The following is a 21461-nucleotide window of genomic DNA, read 5'->3' on the forward strand; positions in this document are numbered from 1 at the left end:
GCACTGCAAATGTAGTTCAATATAACATTACCCAATTTATATAATGGCAAAAATCACCATTTCCAGGTTGTTAAAGTCAGTTGTGCTGTATATACGAAATGCGATGACATCTCAACATTATTTATAGGTTTCCAAATGTAATGTGTCCTCATTTAAAAAAAGGTAATGAATGGTTACAACAGAAAAGGGATCAGTCATGTATAGAGATTGACTTTTGAGAAGTACTTGTCAGTGACAAGTACAACATTTGCACCTCAATGGGCAATCTGGTATGGGTCCAATGTCACTTTCCTCTCTGGTGGCTTGTGTTGCAGAAGCAGGGTTGTATTTTACATTCCCATGCCTCTCCCCTTTCTGCTCTTTATTCTGTATTGGTGCTTATTAAGTGGCGGTCTTGCCATCCTCCATGGCCCTTCTCTGCCATTTTGGTATTTGAACTCACTCTGCTTCTGAGCACGGCTGCTTTCTATTGTGTTTGAGGCCTACAGATCTGAGCGAGGTTGAGGTAACAATGTGAAGAGCTTTGCTGCAGGTTCTGCCCCCTCCTTCCTGTTCTATGAAGCTATATGTTTTTGGGTTATTATGTGTGTTGATTCGTAAATAACTGCATGTAGCAAGAGTTTTACTAAGGCGGCTTTGTCGAGGCATTCCATAGCAGAAGGGAAAGATCTGCATGATTAAGAAAAACGTGAATCCAAAAACACAGCGCTAAAAATAACTTTTCTGGTTGTCTCTTTCATTATTAGATTTAGTCAGTGGACATAATTAAGTTACATCAGCAATGTAGGCAGTAAAAATGAATTCATTGCAGAAAATCGATTCTATGCTTTCGGCGCTATCCAGTTAACTAAATAGCACGTCCAGCATGAGACAGTAACATTGTGCGCTCAAGGAAAGGGTATTTGCGCCAAGAAAGAGAACTACAGTAACATTAATAAGCCAATGTGCAAATATATATAAATAAATGCACAAATGAAATGCTTTTAGGAAAAACATTTTCAAAAGAAATGTAGAACTGCAGACCAACATAGATCCATGCACAATGAAGCAATAGTGCAAAAGAGAACTCCTGCCAGGAACTCAATCCCTTTTATAAAGATTTGAACAATATAAGTTAGGCAGAAAATATTGCAACATTTTGCAATACATATCGTTTATTAGCAAGGCACCCAGGAAACTAGAATTGTTACTTCAAATTAAACCCATTTATTTGCTTTTCTTCTGAATACTTGCCGGATTCTTGTTAATACACAAACATTCATTGTTCATGTAACCTTTGCACCAGAAACACAATATTGACTTTAAAATGCACTGCAAAAATGTATTTTTTTGCACGTCATTCCTTCCTGCACGTAACATAGAGATGGAGACTTCATAATAGACCGTGCAAACCTTCACTCCTGTTCACCGACGAGCAAGACCAGAATTTGGAAATGAATTCACATTATTATTCTGTTGTGCAGAGAAACTCGTGCACATTGATTTGATGTGCATGTCGTAATGGCCTACAGTATGCAACAGAAACATGATGTCAAGTACATTTATAAATCTGTTAATTAGTTTTCTCAGCTTAAATGGTCGGATTATACCTAAACTGGTTTTTGACTTTATGACCAGAATAAAGGTGTTAAGCAGGATCTGAACTTTAAACCGGAATTTAGCTGCAAGCCCCTGCACACCAGCAGCCATCTTAGAAGCAATCCGTCTCAAGGAGAGCAGTTTCATGATCAGTCATGGACGAGGCCACAGGATGTGAGTTGTGGCTCATGGTGCCGACTGATGGTGAAGCTGTTTTACCTTAGAAACCCTACATTGCAGTACCACGGTGCGCACAGCTTATGCAATCCAAGCTTTACGTGGCAGACGAATGTGCTTTCCAAACCCAAGCTCTTTGAAGTAGGAGAAGGAGGGGTTGGCATGGACTCTGTTGGTGTCTGGCAGTTCTTAGATTGTGACTTGGTTCCAGCAACTGGATCTCTGTCTATAGATGGGTCAAGTGCTGTCATCTGGTGCGTGTTGATTCCTGCATGCTGTAATGTGTGTGGGTGGGAGTACCTGGAGTTCATATGGCTGGCTTGAAGGTGATAGGATGTTGCAGGTTCACACTTGATTTTGAAAGGAGTGTTTCCTCAAGAAAATATGTCATTTTTCCTAACTTTCTTGTAACAGTTCAGGTGCTGCGGGGTATCCAATTATACGGACTGGTTCGAGGTGTACAATGCCACCCGTGTGCCAGACTTCTGCTGCCTGGAGTTCAGTGACAACTGCGGCCTACACTCCCCAGGGACCTGGTGGAAAGCCGTAAGTATTGCTCATCAATGTGTCTCAATCTAGACATGGTGGCAGAGTTGAGTTTAACAGTGAGTTTAGCACATGTTTAGTAATTGATTTGCATTTGCACAGTACTAACAACTCTCGACTTTGTGAGAGTGGAAAGCAGTTTCCAGGTACTACCCAAATAGAAGGAATGTTTCATCTGTTTATAGCCGCCTGCCAGGGCCCAGTCAGCAGTTACCCTCCTCATTCACCCCAGAAGTGTACATGGCACGAGGTAACACAGGCAGTAGGAACACGGGCCTAGAAGGGATAGGCCACAGTTTGAATTGGTGTAATTACGAAGCTGCACTCTTAATTTGAGCCAGTGGTTTCCGGTGCTCGGCACCGGCACTTCATTGTCAACACCAGCGCGTGTGTGACAGTCTGCCACAAGGTGGCGCTGTCTGAAATGACCATAACAACAGTCAAATAATAATTAAATATGCCTTCAAATGACTATTACCTGCCACCCAAGCCATTCTTATAGCTTTGGGGGCCTGGAATAGTCTGAAGTGTCGCACTGGAAGGAGTGTGATGGTTATTAGTTGTGTTTGTACTGTCATTGGCAGTGCTGGCAGGGGCAATGCGTGGTGCAAGCTGCAGTGGCCTCCTCTCCAGAGCCATGGCACTTATGTTTTGTACAAATTTAGCACTGTTCTTACTCTATGTGCAGAAGTCAGAGAAAGACCCGGCGTTAAAGGGCTTGGGTGTAGACCTGCTGCCTCTGATGGATGCCCAGATACAGGTGGACAATGGAACCCGCAGAGAGGGACTCAAGGCTGAATGGCGAGGAGACTCATCTCTGCTCTCATCAATTGAGACGATGCATAGCACTGCGAAAGCAATGGCAGCATCGGCGTGCACAAAAAAAGAGAAACACAGGACTTCCGTGTTTAGATGTGTTTGTGGAGTATTTGTCCATATATTAGAAGAGGATACAGGGCACTTTCCCAAGATAAACCATAACATCCTTTCGTGAGCCAGGGTCCTGCAGACCATCTAAGGACTATATTGACTATGGGAATGTCCTATGGTACTATTGTCAATAAAATCTCGAGCATGCTCAGAATTCCTCAGTGCACACGAGGTACAGTTAATGCAGCTCAATAATACAACTGCACATGTACAGAGCAAGGGTCTGTCCGCACTGTTACAATGCATTGGAGGAGACCGTGAGAGTGTTTGGCCATCAAATGGAGAGACCTCTCCTCTGCAGTCGTTGCTACCATGACCCTACATTGTACACCCTGAGTCAAAGAAACAGGATAAGTGGAATTTTAGTATTAGATCTGATGCGCAATGTGGTGGAAAATCAAGCAACACGTGAGTTTTTCCATTGTTTTAGGTTAAAATGAAGGAAAGGGAGTTTCCAGGTGTTGTCATGGAGAAGGCGTGGTATACTCACACTCCAAACTTTGTGGTATATTCACAAACAATACGCGGAACCATTGCATCTTAAAATACTTCAAAAATGGTTGCAACTGCGCTCCCATGAGGGAACAGGAATTGAATACACTTTCATTTTATAGGGGTGGGGATTGCTCCACAGGGCAATGCGTTTTCCATGAATTGAATGCAAATTAAAAATGTGACATGTCATGTACGTCATACTATGTGGATTGCCTGCCAAGCGGACAATTTGCTTTACTAAGTATAGAGGAAAAGCAAGAGCAGGGGAAAGCAATGGTAATAGGTATGTCTTTGATTTTTGTAAATTTCCATCTAGGTAACAAATCAATTCCAAATGTAGAAGGAAGCCTACAGGAGTAGATTTCTGATTTTTTGACAGGGCATTGTGTATCCAGCCCCTAGCGCTAGAGCGGTATTCTCAGAATGTGGTGAGTGCATGGATCTGGGGACGGAAGAGAGGCTGTAGGTATGACGAAAAGGTGCTCGATCCACACCGTGCACCTTCTCACACATCCTTGAAGTTGAAGGGACTTATCAATGAAATATAACAGAACAATGCGTTGCATAAAATCCAATTGCAGCATTGTTTGAAACATACTACAATGTTACAGTGTAACCTTACTTAATTGAGAGGGTAGAGCAGCCTAGTTGATGTCCTGTCTCCCTGAAAGGGGGCTCTTTGTTTGCTCTTAGTGAGCCCATAGAAATTTAGATGGGCTGTTTTTTTTTCTGGATGAAGACTTTATGGGCATGGGTGGGAAGAGTCTGGAAGGCGGGGACAACACGCTGGGGCTTCTCGAGCATCTGCTACGTATCAGAGCATCCCAAGAAAGGGTTCGAAAGTTTAAATCCTACCCGGGTTGAACCAGTATTGGGGCTGGCATGGATTGGACACATCAGATTGGTTACTCAGTCTCCATCTTGGTTTTCAGTCCTGCTGCTGATGTTTTTTAGCTTCAGAGAATTACCAGTCAGGAAGCGTAGGCTCTCAAGTTCTCCCTGAGCATGAACACCACTGTAAGAAAAGAATGTATATTTATAGTTTTTAATGGCTTTCAGAGACGCTGGAACATTGGTAGGTGCTGCCTGATGAATATTTAACTGTTAGCACCAGGGGTGGATGGGGAACAAAAAGCAGCCCTGGCAAAAATGTTCAAATGAGGCAAGGCAATTCTCCCTTCTTGATTCTTTCTTTCAAGTCTTTATCTCTCTCTCACTTTTTGGCTGCTCTGCTTTCTGCCATAAAACCACAGAAAGTGGAAACACAGGTAATGACAGTGGACCTTCAAAAACTGGCTTCCAATGATTCCAACCACCCAGGAAAATGCCCGGAGGAATAAGCAACCAATCCAGCCCTGGTGCACTCAGGCCACGTGGGAGCTGCTGGCCCCTCAGGGTGTGATGATGTCATCTCTTGGCTCTCAGTACCTCACTGCTTGGCCCACCCGAGTGTTTGCCTTTCTCTCTAACATTGCTTTCCTCTCTTTGCAGCCTTGCTACGAGACAATAAAAACATGGCTGCATGAGAACCTGGTGGCACTCGGCATTTTTGGCATCTGCACAGCCCTGGTCCAGGTAGGTTATGACTCAAGACCTCACTATGGGCGGGCCGTATCCCACCACAAGAGCATAGGTTAAGGTCTTCACTGTAACTCACGTTTGTATGGAAGAGGACCGTACTTATAGACCTTATTTACCATAGAGTCTGTCTGTGAAATGTTCTATGATGTGTAGTTGTCCCACAGCCTGATTATAACCATTGTCCAGGCATATCCTGATTTCCGGTCTTCACTGTTAGGAAAACGTCCATAGTCTTACTCCATATTTCCACAGTGAACACTAACCTCCTCTCCCGCCCAATCTCACAGTAAAAGGTTTTCAGCCACATTCTTATTAAGACCCTCACTCAGATACAACCCACACTCTGTGAAACGTCCTATGGACTGACTCCAGGTCCGGACAGTGCAAGGTGCTATGGTACACGCCCTCAGCGTGAAGCCCTCTCTCCAGCCACCCCAATGTCTGGCACCAGATCCTCCCTGTGAAGGTTTCCTTCCCCAATCTCGGTTCATGGTCTCACTATGGAAAGGTCCCTTCCCAGTCCTCCCTGTGAAAGGTCCAGTGGCCAGGCCTGACTTTAGCACTTTTGGACCCATCTCCATCTCTCTTCACCAGCTGCAGGACCAGATGAATTGATATTGAATCCTATTTGTCACTGTTTTAAATCTGTCGACTATTCCAATCGGTGATAAAGCAACACAAAAATATACTGCGACAAAGACACATTATATTTGAGCTGGATAATCAAGGTAATTTGAATGCTCTATATTACTATTCAAGGCGCTATTTGTACATGTATCAAATTATGACTAGATTTTATATCTCATGATGTCATGGTTATTTCTCCAAATATACCCCACCTGTTTATGCCGATAAGATATATTTCTGACGAAAAAACAAGTCTTGAATTTTTATCTCCAGATATTACCTGTCTCTTCCCCGGATATTAGAAGTATGCATTTAATCAGGAAAAAATATATAGGGGCAGATTTATGTTGCACTTGCGCCACTTTTGCGCCGCAGTTGCGTCACTTTTGTGACGCAGCAGCGGCGCAAATCCTGCGCCATGGTGCGGGGTATTTACAACGTGACGCATCTGAGAGATGCGTCACGTTGTAAAGCCCTGCGCCACATGTCGGCGTTCCAGGGCAGGTGGGGGCGTTCCGGCGCAGGAACGCCTCCTAAAAGTGGCTGAGTGAAATCTACAAGATTTCACTAAGTCACTTTTAGGCCCATGCTGCGTCAAAACCCTGCGCCTGCTTGAAGCAGGCGTAAGGATTGACGCAGCATTGTACAGATAGGGCCCCCCAGAACATTGCTGAAGCTGCGTCACGCTTGCGACGCAACTCCAGCAATGCGCCACTTTTACGGCACAGATGCGTCACGCATCTGTGCCGTTTTTGCCCCATGGTGCGCCGCATTATAAATGCGGCGCATCCATGGTGGCGCAGCTGTGGCGCATAATAATTGGCGCATCCCTGCTGATATGCAGGGATGCGCCAGTTAACATAAATCTGCCCCATAGTCTTTATTCTTCTGACACTGCAAACGTACTTCCATGCATTACAAATATGGTAATTTACATACTGATATTCAAATTTCCAAAGAATACAAGGCCATTTCCCCAGAAAGCCTAAGTCAATTGTCTCTGTATATCTTTAAAATATTCCTCCAAATATGGCGTTTCTTTAAATATTGCAATTTTGTGTTTCGACGTCAGTAAAGCACCTAGCACAACAAAGTATCATAATAATGTTAGACTGCTCTGAAGATGTTGCTTTCTTAGCCTATGTTGCTTCCCTGCTCACACACTCAGCTTTTTTCTTTTTCATGAAGTAAGTCTGACAATCATGCAAGCTTGCTCCGGCTCCCCCTGTTTACAGCACTGAGTCCACCACCTTTGAGAGAGGGGCTGGTGCCCTCTCTACCTGGGCTTTGTAGGCTTGGCAGTATGGCAGTGAGATCGATTGTGAAAGGACAGGGCTTGTACCTGCCTCTTTCAAGAGTAGATATCTGCTGGACTCCTCTTTGAACATTTTCTGCCAAGCTCTCTTAAACAGGACCTTTTACTTTCATGTACACGGGTTATGTGTGGATGATAAACAATGAGTGTGTAATGATTAAGTGCGAGGACTGCATGTGCACATGGAACATCCCTCACATGTGTAGTAACCTGAAATGGAGCAGGGGTTTGTGCGATGTTTCTGAGGCCTCTCCTCCTCAAGGAATCAGCCCCTAAGGCATGCTTCTCCCCCTGACTCCTGCTGTAAAGATACAGTGTGTTGGTGAGTGGGGGAGTCAAGACATCCCCTCTGTTAGCTGCAGTGCCTCTGCCAGCCTGTTCCCCTCTTCCTGTTTAATCTGCGTCTCCAGGACATGTGTTCGTCTGTCTAGGACTGAATACACGTCACCTGCACCAGATGTAACCATCAGTTGTCCCTGGCTCTAACATTGAGCTGATCAGGCAGTCCTAGACTGGAGGAGCCTCCCCCACCTACAATTTGAACATTTCAGGAGAGATGATTGGTCAGCTCTGATCATAAATACAGGTCCTCCTGACCGGTATGTGAGTCCAGAAAGTTTTATCAACAACGAGTACAGTTGGGAAGGACTGAATTCCAGGTATTGCGTTTGCCTAACTTGTAGGATAGGAACAATTCTGCTAAGACCCTAGGTAGACGTCTTGTTGGACAGCCCTGAGAGGAGGCAGTCCGGCCTGATGTGGAAGAAGACACTGGACTAAGACTGCGCCCTACAAAGTAGAGCTTGGCTATTAAGTGAAGTCCATCAACCCAGCTTCCTGTGAGAAACTTTGGGCACTGTTGTGAGGTCTGTGCCATTCCAAGACATGAGGTCGGCCAACTGCTGAGCAAGAAAATAATCTAACTTCATCCGGCTGCATCCCCAGGGCTCAGGGGAGAGTTGTTTCCAGCATTGTCTGCTAGTGAGCCTGCTTCTTCTGTGACCCCATCCAAGATGAAAGAAATCTTGTGTGTGTGTGCCCCATTTACATCCAAGAACCTTGAGGATGCCCTTGGCTCTGTTTCCTGTACTGAGAATGTTAAAGATGTTGCTGGGTGAGGTCACGCTGAAACCAAAATTATGTGATAATACATCAAATGGTTCCCAAAATATCAGAGTTTGACCACCCGGTTCATTGTAGCAGTGCAACTTACCCAACATATCCAACACAAAGGGTTCAATCAAGGCTGCAGTACAGAAACAGCAGTGCTCCGGGTGTTTACGAAGCAACCCCCATCTTGGATTAGGGCAAATCCTGCGTCCTAAACCTTCTCGACCTATCAGCAGTATTCGATACAGTAAATCACAATATGCTTCTTAATACTCTCAAGAATGGGGTAGGCTTTGATGGAGTGGTCCTCAAACGATTTAAGTCTTGCCTAACGTACAGATGAAGAGGTTAAAAATGAATCTCAGGTTCTCAAACCAGCTGGCTTAACACAGGGGGTCTCTCGGGGATCTATCCTAACATTTATTGTCTTTAAGTTACACACCAAACCCCTGACAGTATAATTAAAGAACTCAGGGTGCTTTATCATCAACATGCTGATAGTTATAAAATGTCTCTAACGGTCTACTCTCCAAACGACATTACCCACCTAGCATACTCACTAAACACTGTTCAAGATTGGATGACTACCCTTAATTTAAAACGTTATCTATCTAAAGTATTTTTTCATGCCATTTCCCACTGACAGTTCAATCCTGGATGACCCCAGTCAACATTCACAACAGCAAACCAACCATCGTCTACAGTGCCAAATCCCTAGGAGGCATCCTTGACAAAAGACTTTTGGACATATTTACAAGCCCCTATCGTCACCACAGCGTCACTTTTTCTGACGTTCTGGTGGCGATAGGGGATTCGCCTTATTCACAAGGCAGCATTAAACCACTTAAAGTTGCTTAATGCTGCCTTGTAAATAAGGCACCCTTTCACGCTGTACTTAGCATGAAAGGAGACGGCAATGGGTGTTCTGGTGGACAGCTAAGTAACCTAATCACTGGATCATGTGATCTTCCTTGTGCAACCGCCGTCATGATTAGGAAACAGACATTGGCATTGGTGCGATGGTGTATAACGTACCACCAGTGCTCATCTCCGAACTGGCCCTATAACCTCAGAAACAGCCCATCTAAGATATAACTACCAGGCACCAATGCTAAGAAAGATAAAAAATGGACAAGAATAATTATTTGCATGAGAAGACCACTTTGACAGGTGTAACATACCAGTGTCTTATTACTGCACGTTTGGACCCTCTTCCAGCTCGTGCACATCCACAGGAATTGCAGCCTTAAATAGCAAATTGTACCAATGAATTTTGCACTTACTCGAAGAAAAGGAAAGAACATGGAGTGATGCAGGTATTGTTCCTTTGCAGGGTGAACTGGGTTCTGGCCAGTATGAGCTATATTTCCACTTCCTGCAGAGTTTTATTTTCTTTAAAAAACACAAAATACGATATAAAATAATGGGGGAATAAAAGGATAGGAGATACAATCTTGTATGCATGTGGCAGGGCCTAAATCACAATGTAAGGAGTGTGACGAGAAAGAAGGACGAGGAGCTAATAAACTATTATTCACTATTGGTATAGTAAAACAAGCATTTGCAATGAAATAGGTCTTGCATTAGTTAAATTTAAAGCTATTGGTGTTGCAAATGAAATTGTTAGATTTTTTTCTCAAAGAGTATCCTAGTAGTAGCATAACTAATAAAATAAATTTCATGAAGCAAGGAAAAAGTACCTTCGCCTGTTAGTAGGTGTCCCTGTGTACCTCTACTACCCATATAATGTACTGCACCTTGGAATAATGAAGAATACAACTCACCCCTAGGACCGGGTCCAGGCCCGCCTTATTTATTCCCAAGCAACAGGGCTCGCTGACACACACAGGTAGCATGGTAGAGCTTAGCCTGCTGCTGTTGTCTCGCTCAAATTCACTGAAATCCATGATGCACACACTGAAACTCTGGCACTCAGGACAACGGAAGATGTAACACTGCAGAGGTGCAAGAAAAGACTGCGGAAAGCCATTCGCCTAACTTTCGCTTCAGATGTTTAAAACTAAAGTGTGGAGCGCCGTGATTGCTACATAATTTCATACAAAAAAAGTTGTGCAGCCGCGTATTTTTTTCTATTTATTTAAATTTGTAGCAATCACAGCACGTCGCGCTTTAGCTTAAGATGTTTAAAAATAAGGGGTGTCATGCAGCCATTTCAACAAAAGTAAATAAAGGGAAAAAAAAGGGGCATCCGGCCAGCAATTTTTCTATTTATTGACTTTTGTAGCAATGGCGGCACACGGCGCTTTAGCTTCAGTTGTTTAAAGCTAAAGTGCAGCATCCTGCAATTGGTACAAAAGTAAATAGATGGAAAATAAATGTGATGGCTGCCTGCATCTTTTTTGTATTTATTTACTTTTGTAGCAATTGCGGCATGCAGTGCTTTTGCTTCAGAGGTTTAAAGCTAAAGCACAGTGTGCTGCGATTGTTACAAAAGTAAATAAATAGAAAACAAAGTGTACAGCACTGCCATTTTTTCTATTTTTTAACTTGTGTAGCAATCACAGCACACCACGCTTTAGCTTAAGATGTTTACAACTAAAGCGGTGAGCGCCGCCATTGCTACAAAAGTACATAAATTAAAAACAAATGTGGCATCCGCCCACCTTTTTTCCATATTTATTGACTTTCATAGCAATGGCGGCACACTGCCCCTTAGATTCAGATGTTTAAAGCTAAAGCGCAGCGTGCTGCAGTTGCTTCAAAAGTAAATAACTGGAAAATAAATGTGGTGGCCGCCCATTCAGCAAGTCATGCCTGCTTCAGCAAGACATTAACGAAATAATGCTAATTAACTGTTAATAAAACCTAGAGAGTAAGGACACATGTAAGAGGGGCTGTCCTCATGGGAGGTAACAACAGAAGAGAGGGAGGGACTATTAAACCTATTCACAAATCATAATTTACAAAGGACAGTAAGAGGAGCCAATTGAAAAGATGAGCGGAAAATGGTTGGCGCTTAGAATCCATACCTGAATACAGCATGTCTCGAAGAGAGAGCGCAATCACTGTGTACGCGAGACCTAAAAAGGAGAGGAAAAGAGGGTGAAATCTTGATGTCCATATGAGTGAGCCACAACTGCTGGTAGAGGGATGTTTTTCAATACATTTGGAGTCTCTGTAAAAAGTAAGGTCTTCTCAAATTGTATATGAATTGTTTGACCAAGATCTGCAGACGTACATTTTTGACTAGGCCTTAGAAGTGTCATTATTCACTGCCTTCCTCCAATGTGGAATAAGCAAACCTTTAAAACTTCCCATTAGCCATGAGCAGGGGCTTGGATACACTCACCATAGTGACTCAGGTAACCCTGTCCTGGTGAGTGATCATTGTACTCCTGTCCCCTGGTCCTTCTCCCTCTAGATACCCCACTCACTGTCTCTGCTCTCAGTCTGTTGAGGTATTTGATCATTGGCATGGACGTAGAGCAAAGTGCTGAGTCTCGAGAAGTTAGTAGCCATGTTTGTGGGGCGAGGTGCTGAGTTTCCATAAGCACCATGTGCACCTGGTCTTTCAGCTTATTAAATAAAGGAACCCATATGCTGTGCCCCAAGCCCATCCATGACAGAAGTAACACCTCATTATTCTAGAACAAGGATGAGTGAATAACAGGAGTACATGATTCACTGCAGTGACCACATTGTATTTATTCAGCTTGCAAAGCTTTCCAGTAAAACACAGTACTCTAAAGTCATTTTAGAGCTCAGGATTTCTAGAAATAGAAATACTGCAGAGCCAAGACAGAAATCCCCAAGTTAGGGCGCTAATCATCCCCAGAGAAAGTGATTTATCGGCACTGACAGACCGGTAAAAGAGTTCCATAGTAAATCCGAGCCACTCTGCAAAGCCGGGTGCACTGGCATTTACTATTGTGGGTTTCAGTAATGGAGCTGTCATACATTTCCTGCGCAGGGAATTCATATGTAGGGAGTGAATGAAGAAAGGAAGGCTGACATCAGTGCAAGTGCCTTGGGCTGCAGTTGCCTCAGTGCCTCTCAATTGGGCATACGACTACTGCGCACTCAGTCCAGGACCAAGCCCACGCCAGCAGCTGTAGATCTATGAAGAGGGAGCGGGCCTTTAACAGCCATATAGGCCAAGCCAGAAAGGAATTAATGATATTAGAACATTCCATGCACTGAGGGTAGGATGTTATTAATTAAACATGCAGATAAAGAAAGACAAATACTGGAATGTTGGAGCGGAAGTTCTATACCAGCCATTATTAGCTTTCTATATTCCACTGTCTACAACTAAACACTGACCATGGCTATGTATTGTATATATTATAGTTTGCTGCCCCACTCTACACTTGTCATTAACGGGCCTCTAATCGAGTTATAAGCCCCTGCTGCAGGTGAAGGCCCTAACAAGGGAGAATGATTGTAAAGACCAGTATAGCACGAGGCAAAAGGGCTGCAATGCAGTTAGCGCATCCCACCCACCGATGGCATGCTCTACGTTAAACCTGGAGAATCAGAGGGGCAAGCTTTGGAATCCTGGCGCAGGAGGTTAATGGCAGTCACTATTGGTCCTTTGCCCTCATTGTGAGTCTAAACATTCCAAAGCTCTAACTGTAGGACTAGCTGGGTATTCTATCATTCTTAACAAAAAAAGAGAAATCTTTTACATCACTCTTTACTAAATAGTCAAGTGTTTCGCTGAAAGAGCCTAGGATGAGGTCTTCATGAAAATACACACACCATATCAGCGCTTGGGCCAATCTGCAGGGGTTGAGTACTATTTTCGTTACTGAGATAAGGTTACTTTAATCTTTCACAATTCTGAGCAGGTGGTGTGTGGGGCTTGACTGTTCTTTTTCTTACTCTGAGTGCTAGTATTCCTCTTCGCAGTCCTTACTCTGTGGGTGGACTCTAGGTCCTGATTCCCGATTTTAGGGGTACATTCCAGTCATTGCTCAAATAGAATTCGGACTTTGATGCAAAACCAGGCAAAATCAATTGGAGGAAAATGCCTATTTAAAAAAATGGATTTCAGTGGAATTAATACTGAAACTGCATGTTGTGCTACATTCCAAAGCAGAAATCTCTGCATAGGAGGGTTAGGTTTTTACTGCACCTCCTAAATACCCCAGCATGGGGTATCTGTATCAGCAGATCACAGTGAATACACCACCTTTCTATTTGGGGTTCAGTGCCATAGACTCAGATGCCAGACAGGCAATCTTTTAGAAGCTGTTTTTATGTGAGACAAACATTCTCCTGGGAGTTGTTTTTATCCTTTTCATTTCACCTTTCTAGCTGATGCTCTCTCTGGCCCATCAGTCCTCCCACCTCCAGTTGAATTCCAAGCTCGCCTAAGGAGAAAACTTTGACTCTCTCAAGCCTGACTCTAGGAAGACAAAGTGGGCAGTTCAAAAGTTCGACTCCTTGCAAAAATGTACAAATACTTTGTTGTACTGACTGTGGTATAAGAATGCTAATGTCGTTCTCCACTATAAGCAAGTCCAATGGTTGGAAGAAGGATTCGGACAACATGAAAAGTTTACTTCTCTCTTGAGACAATAATGAAGCCCTCTGGTATCCCAAGTATACAAGGCATCCTCCTCTGCCTACTGGAAGTAGATAAAAAAGAGAGGGACCAGGACCCAATTGTATGTCTCAAACATGGGACATGTGGGAGGATGGCTCTATCCATAACCATCCTAAGGTAAATGTTCGTATTCACAAAGGCACTTAGGGGCATATTATCAAGAAACGGCGTTAAAATTATCGCCGCTTTAGCGGCAGAAAACTGCAGCTAAAGTGATGATAATGGGCTTGATAATATGCCCTAGAGAATTCCAATAGAAGCCCATGTTCTGGTGTCAACATGGGCTTCTATTGGAATTCTCAAGGGCATATTATAAAGCCCATTATCGCCGCTTTAGCGGCAGTTTTCTGCCGCTAAAGCGGCAATAATTTTAACGCCGTTTCTTGATAATATGCCCCTTAATTCCTTGATATGCTTAGCAAAAGTGATGGAGTCTAGGAACTGCGCTTTTGATCCCAACCAGGAGTAAGGCTCTTTTGATAGTGGTGAAGATTCCTACAATTTTGCATTGTCCATTTCGGACACTCCAGAGCCTCATGGAAAGTCAATATCGTAGCCCATTGGCACACCTCAAACAAGAGTGGGACGCGCCTTTCTTATACTCCATCTAAAGGTGTTTAAAAATCAGAAGCTTGGCACAGAGTTTGGGTGAAGATTATTTTTTCTGTACCACTCGTCAAAATGGGCCTAGTTATGGCCACAGCAAACACCGAAGGCAGGTATTCGAGAGGTCTACGTAGAAACAGACAACGCCCTAGAAAATTCTTTTTAGGTTTGTCTTTAGGAATCCTACTGGCAGCATTCTTATGGCAAATCCTTTCAGAGATTTAATAAGAGCAAAAATCCCATCTGTGCTTTCTTGGATTGCTGGCTTCATGGCTGGTTGAGTGAGCCCGAAATGGAAATGTCATGCTTCAAGGATGGAGATCAGCTCTTCTGCCATGCACCGGAAATGTTCAATGGCCACTGTCACAACAAAAAACAGTTTTCAGAGAAATTATTTGACTCAATGTATTATCTGATAGTGAAAAGGTTCAGAGGGTCTCTTATCTATTGCACATTTGATTGCAATGAATTATTGTGTGCTGCTTTTCACCTACTTTGGAATGTAAATACTGGCTTTGAGAAACGTTGAGAGTAGCTCTAAAGTAAACTAAAATAAGTGAAATTGTTAGTAAAGACATACTTTTTTTTCAAGAATGTGTGACACTAAAATGCAGAGAAAATTTACAAGCAGCACATCAAGAATTCAAATTGTAGACAGAATGACGATTTTTTTTTCTATTTTCCTTCCACAGCTCTATAGGCAAAGCTGTCAAGCGACCTTTTCATGTGTAACACCTTCAGCTATTTTTGTTTTTACCCAAGTGAATTATGCATTCAGTGGCCCAGATTTACCAATGATTTGTAGAGTAGCGGCTAGCACGGAACAGGGGTGGCTAGGCAGGGGGTATGAAAAAAGCAAAATATTTTTTAAAAAAAACACTTACCTCTTCACAGCTGCAGTCTCTCCTTTGTCGCCTCACTTCTCTTCCTGACTCAGAGTCCCAGAAGCAGGAAGCACACAGGCTCCCCTAAGCCAATCACAATGCTGCTGTCACCAGCATGACAGCAGCCTCAGCCTCGTGATTGGTCTGAGTGCCGTGCCATGGGGAAATGCAAACGTCAGTTGAAAGGGGTGAGGAAAATGAAAGAAAGTAGTGTTATAGGGAGGAAAAGGTGACTCTGAGCCAATGGGCTGTCATTGTCCTCCTCAAAACAGGTGCGCCAGGCACATACAGGGAAAGTGCGCCCTATTACATTGAATGCCCTGCCCCCAGGGCAGCCACAAACACGTGCTGCCCTAGGGGAAACACATTCAAGTGAAATACATAGCAGCTTTGAAACAGCAGCTCCATGTTTCACTGTGCAGGCGGCAACCGGCCAGCACTTTTAAGAGGGGCGAGAGATCGCCTTGCAGGCGGGTGCAGAGAGTGACTGCACCTGCCTGCAAGAGGATGTCTGTGTGTCCATAGTACCCCTTTTCCCTCCTCCAGAGGGCGGCAATCAAGGGGCACACTGACAGTGTGACATCTTTTAGGTAGTGCACTGTCAGTGCGCCTCCTGAAAGCTTCTTTGCCTCAGGGCTGCACCTGTAATATGTAACGGGCGCAAAGACAAAGGGATTCCCTCATTTGCATGGGGCCAGGCCCCATGCAAATGAGTGAACACCCTCTGGTGCTATATGTGCGCTAGCGTTATCGGTATCACTGAAAGGGCTGCACAATGCACCTGCTGCCCTATCTGTAATACCAAAGTGCCCCAGGGGGGCACGCACAGGGCGCATTAGCCGTTGCTCCTCTGGTTCACTTTCCATGAGACGGCCCCTGGTGGGTAAGCCTTCGATGGAGAAAGAAGATGAGTATCTGTTGTTACTACATCTGCTGCATCTCTTTGGACTGGAGAGAAAAAAATAAAGTCCTGGGAGGATTTGAGGCAGTATTTTCCAATTGTATGCGTCAAGGGTTTAATGGAGGTCACCTTATTTGCACTCACCTGTACCCCAAAGTTGCCCTTCCCCACACGTGACTGGCATCCATCCATAGTTAAAACTGGAGTAGAAAGGATACTGCTGTTTAATGGTGATTGTTACCAAGCAACCGTGCTACTAACAAGTTGGCATGTTGGAAGACTCGAAACAAGGAGTCAATGGCTTTATGTGGTGGCGAGCGTAGCGATCTCTGCGTGTTAGCAGAATCCAAACCTTGAATCCAGATCTAATCTCTTGTCTTTGCTGCCTGGTTCCTTCTCATCTAGCAGGAACAATGTATGCACATCCTTGAGAGTCCTAGCCAAAGGTCATGAATTGGACAATGGTGACACATCGATAGTTGATGGGAAATCCGAAGGCTTGCATGATTTCTTTGGCTCTTCTCGCACCCACCTCGATGTTTTAGAAAAGGACACGCACAGAATAACCTGTTATCGAAATATGGCAAACCTGTACTCTTCTCCCTGCTGAGGAAACACTTTGGGAACCAATTGCTGTGTGAATAATCTAGAAGAGATAATGCAGAACAGTGGGTGGGTCTACACACTGAAGGCCTGTGAAGAAGTACATGAGGCAGGGAGATGAAGAGATGAACTGCTTTATTCAAGCACATGATACAGCAACGTCCTATCCACAGGGCACACATCAGCAACTGAATATGAGCACTTAGCAACATGAACAAAGCATTCTAGAGTCACAGTACAGAATGTTCCACATGGAAGCAGTCAGCTAGTGCACAGCAGTATGTAAGGCAAATTCAACAAGGCCCAATTGTCCAGCACCAATGCAGAAAACCTTGGCTGTCCTGATAAATCTATGCCTTTTCTTCTGCTGCTTTTACCTTTCCACACAATATTTCCCCTCCTTTACCTTGTCCTATCTTTAGTTAAAAAAAAAAAACAATAATAATTATGTCTGATATGTTCTACATAAAGGGGGACAAGTATATATATAAAATAAAAAAAATGTGACAGAACTACTGAGAAACGAATCCTTATTAGGATGAAAAACCTTACTCATCCGAGGGTGACATGTTTCATCATTGGGTTCTCTCCTCACACACACACTGCAAGGGACATCCTCGATCCAAGCACCGACACACTGAGTTGGGCGTTTTTGGATGTATCCATTGGCATGAAGGTGAACAACAGCACCCACCAAGTTACAAACGATGGTGGAACCCGAATTTACATGGGCCATCACGGCTGGATATCCTGATTGGCCAGTATATAATTTAATTTGACTACATAGTTTTTTTCACATATATAAAGAGTGACTACATAATAACAACTGTTTTGGTCCTGATGAAAGCCAAGGATGCCAGTTTTGGGACCACTCGAGTCAGAAACATGTCGGCCTCGCACCACTGAAAAGGGTTATATATATTTTCTTTTACAACCCGGGTCCTCTTTTTAATCCTATCCTCAGTGGACCACAGAATAGTGTCTATTAGGTACCCTGGAAGTAGTTTTAATCACTACTATATGATTTTTGCACTCTTTCCCCTACTTACCTAAATATTATCACTCATCATAAAACACCTCAGCTCCTCTCCGTTTGGAGAGTTGTAGCCCACACCATGGATCTTGCAGTGTGGATGTGAGGAGGGAACCCAATGATGAAGCATGTCACCCTCGGGTGAGTGAGCGTTCTCGTCCTAATAAGGATTCCTTTCTCGGTAGTTTTGTCACATTGTTTTGATATACTTGTCCCTCTTTATGTAGAACATACAAGACGTACTTCTTTGTGAGGTTTTTCTGAATTAAGGGACTTGTACGTTTCTGGTTGGGTCTATCCATCAATATCCCCGGTGTGATACCTATCTTTAGTTTGCCAGTGTACCGTAACACTAGAATGACCTTTACTTTTTCCCTTTTACTTCATGCTATCTTCACTTTGTCAAGTAAGCCCTAAACTTTGCAATACATCAAATGTTTTCTTTAATCTAATTTTTTATTTAATTATATCTTACTCAAAATCACCGTAAACGGTACTATATGCCTTTTTAAATTAAAATAATCAGGGACTTTATCCTAACACTAACCCTAATATCACCCCTAGATTAGAGTATTTTAGTGCAGTTAATCAATAACTATGCCATAACTTTATTTCCATCTATTAGACTACAATGAAATGTATTATCCTTATTGTAGTAACAATAAGGTTGACACGCTAACACTAACCATGTATTTTATTAAATAGTTATTTGATTGTTTTCATATACTTGTGGTAATAAAGTTATTCTCAAACTAACACTTGATGAATAATAATGAAATGATTATTCAGTTAATTACTATTGGACTTGGCCCACAGGGTCATCCCCAAACTTTTTGCCTTCACCCTTCTGTTTTCTAACTAGTTTTTGTTGGTTTTAGTACTCTGCACCCTTTACCACTGCTCACCAGTGCTACAGTGCTTTCGCTCGCTCCCTTAAACGTGATAGAATGGCTTATACCCAATTGGCACATGCAATTTACTTGTATGTCCTAGTAGTGCAGTACTACATGTGCTCAGGGCCTACAAATTAAATTCTATTAGCGGGCCTGCAGCATTCATTCTGCCACCCACTTAAGTAGCCCTTTAAACCTGTCTCAGGCCTCCCACTGCAGCCTGAGTGTGCAGTTTTAAACTGCCATTTCAACCTCGCAAAATAAACCTTTTTCCAGGCCCGTTACTTCCTTTTTAATTTATATAAGTCACCCCTAGGTTAGGCCCTGAACATCTCAGAGGGCAGGGTGCAGTGCATTCAAACCATAGGACATGTACTTTTAAGTTTTACATGTCCTGGTAGCAAAATCTCTTCAATTAGCTTTTCACTACTGCAAGGCTTGCCTCTCCCATTGGATAACATTACATTACATGTAATAAGCTGTAACTTCTTACTGGGAGCAGGTAGACATGTTGAGATTGGTGTTTAAACAATTGTAATTAAAAGCCCTCTTTCATGGTAAAGTCTCCGTGGAGTTTTTTTCGTAACTTTGCAGAGTTCCGCGTAGCAAATCTCTGCGAACTACGCCCAGGTCTGATTTTTAGTCACAATTCTGGAAATTACATTTTTAGAAAGTTTGCTGTTTTTTTCCAAGCCATTTGGTGCCTGTAGCCTGTTCCTGGGACACATGACTAGATGCTGCTTTCAGTTGGTCCTTGTGTATTTCTCCCAGACCGTGAGACAAATGGAAAGTCAGTGTTGGCCAGATGGGCCACTCTGAGTTAACTAGGGGGAGGAGCTGCTACCTACCAAACTTGCACATCACAAAGACTCTTTCTGCTTACTCTCACACAGGGTTTGACACTGGTCTATTGTGACCCCAGGCAAACTGGGCCAGGACAGGGAGGAAGGGGTTGCCTGAAACCACAGGGGGGGGGGGACCTCTAGAAGCTTCTTCTACTTCAAAGTGAGCACCAGGTATAAATACTGGACCCTTAGACCCAACTCTCCAGCACACTTCTGGACCTGTGGACTCTGCCAGAAAGGAGGACTGCTGTGCTGCTGAAAGGACTGCCACTCTGCTGTACTGCTGCCCTGCTGTGCTGACCTGTTGCTCTGCTGCCTTCTTGCCTGGGTGAGAAGGACTCACTCTGTATCTCTAAACCCTGGATCCCAGAGTGACTCCAAGGGATAGTTGATTGACCTCTTGATCAGAAGACTCAGATACAAAATAGGCTTCCAGTAACCTTGAACACAGCACTTCTGTGAGTCCTACCCTCCCAAGTGCTGCCAGCCAGTCCTTGTTCCTTGGAAGTGGATTTGAAGGTGCTCTACCAGCCCATATGTGGATCCAGCAAAACCAACACTTGTGGAGGGGCCCATCTCCTGCAGATCTGGTGCATCGCCTACGGAACCAACGCATCACCTTGTGAGAGGACTTCCCTGATGCAATGACTTGACATGGCCCATCGCAGCCCATCAGAGCAGATACATCTCCACTCAAGGGCTTTGTCTCACCCAATGCAGCCCATCTGAACCGTCGCTGCGCAAGCGTCTCCATGCAAAGAAACCCAAGATCTGCCACTGCATGACATCTCCTCGCCCAAACCTTGCATCGCCTCTGCTGCATGAGGCATCCTCGAAATGGGACGCCGCATCGCTTCACAACCAGGATTAAGGTACTGTGTTCAGTGTGCCTAATTTGGTCCCTCTAGCCGGCCCACGCTTCATTGCGGCCAACTTGAACATGTGCCTTTATCCCGGTCCAGCACGACGAAAATAGACACAGTTGCAGCAGCAGCTACTCGGCTAAGGCAGGGGAGCGTCGCCCCACTGCTTTGCAGCAGTGAAATAAAGGAAACATAAAATGATATTAACTCAAGGTCATTATAATTTTATGTTTTCTTGCTGCGGCAGGTTTGCAGGCGGGACGGGGCTGCTCCGATGACAGAGGAGCAGAGGGAGGAGTGGTTTGCCCATACCAAGTGCACATGAATGTTTGCCCGGCCCTATCGGGTCGGCCAAACCGTCATGCACACTGTGCATGTTCTCGACACAGGCTGTATTGCAGCCTGCGTGAAGAACATGCCTGGGCTCCCATTCCCTGGCTGAGCACAGAACCAAGGTGCTCAGACCAATCACAACGCTGTATTGAGTTATTGTGGTATTGTGATTGGCTCAGGGGAGCCTGTGTGCTTTCTGTTCCGGCCCCAGGGGAGGGATGGTGGAGGAGAGACACAGCGATAAGGTAAGTTTTTTTGTTCTTTTTTTAAACCCCCTTCTCCCGATCCTGCCCTCCCACCCCCAACTCCGATCCATGCCAGCAGCCACTGCACAGTTGGTGCTTTGTGCTTTTTGGCAATATTTTCACTGAAATCTTTAAACTTGCATATCGCCGGTTCTACAGATTGGATTTTTGTCATTTTGTTCTTGATTTATTTATTAAAGTGTACTCTATATTTCTAATTTGGTGTGGGATTGTGCTCTGTTTTCATGTTATTAATGTTTGAAATGCAGCATAACTACTGTACACATTGCCTCTAAGTTAAGCCTGACTGCTCTCTGCCATGCT

The 21461-nt window shown here is 44.0% G+C and overlaps 1 protein-coding gene across 5 annotated transcripts in view; it reads left to right on the forward strand.

The window, feature by feature from the left end:
* TSPAN4 (tetraspanin 4) overlaps positions 1 to 21461 on the forward strand; it is a 2753320-nt gene that overhangs the window by 2715068 nt on the left and 16791 nt on the right. For all 5 annotated transcript variants that reach the window (XM_085644888.1, XM_085644889.1, XM_085644887.1 and 2 more), the window contains 2 exons: positions 2170 to 2301; positions 5218 to 5301. In XM_085644888.1, the coding sequence (XP_085501014.1) occupies positions 2170 to 2301; positions 5218 to 5301 (216 nt within the window). The remainder of the gene's footprint in view (positions 1 to 2169; positions 2302 to 5217; positions 5302 to 21461) is intronic.

This window comes from Triturus cristatus, chromosome 3_1 (genome assembly GCF_964204655.1).
Source record: "Triturus cristatus chromosome 3_1, aTriCri1.1, whole genome shotgun sequence".
Lineage (NCBI taxonomy): Eukaryota > Metazoa > Chordata > Amphibia > Caudata > Salamandridae > Triturus > Triturus cristatus.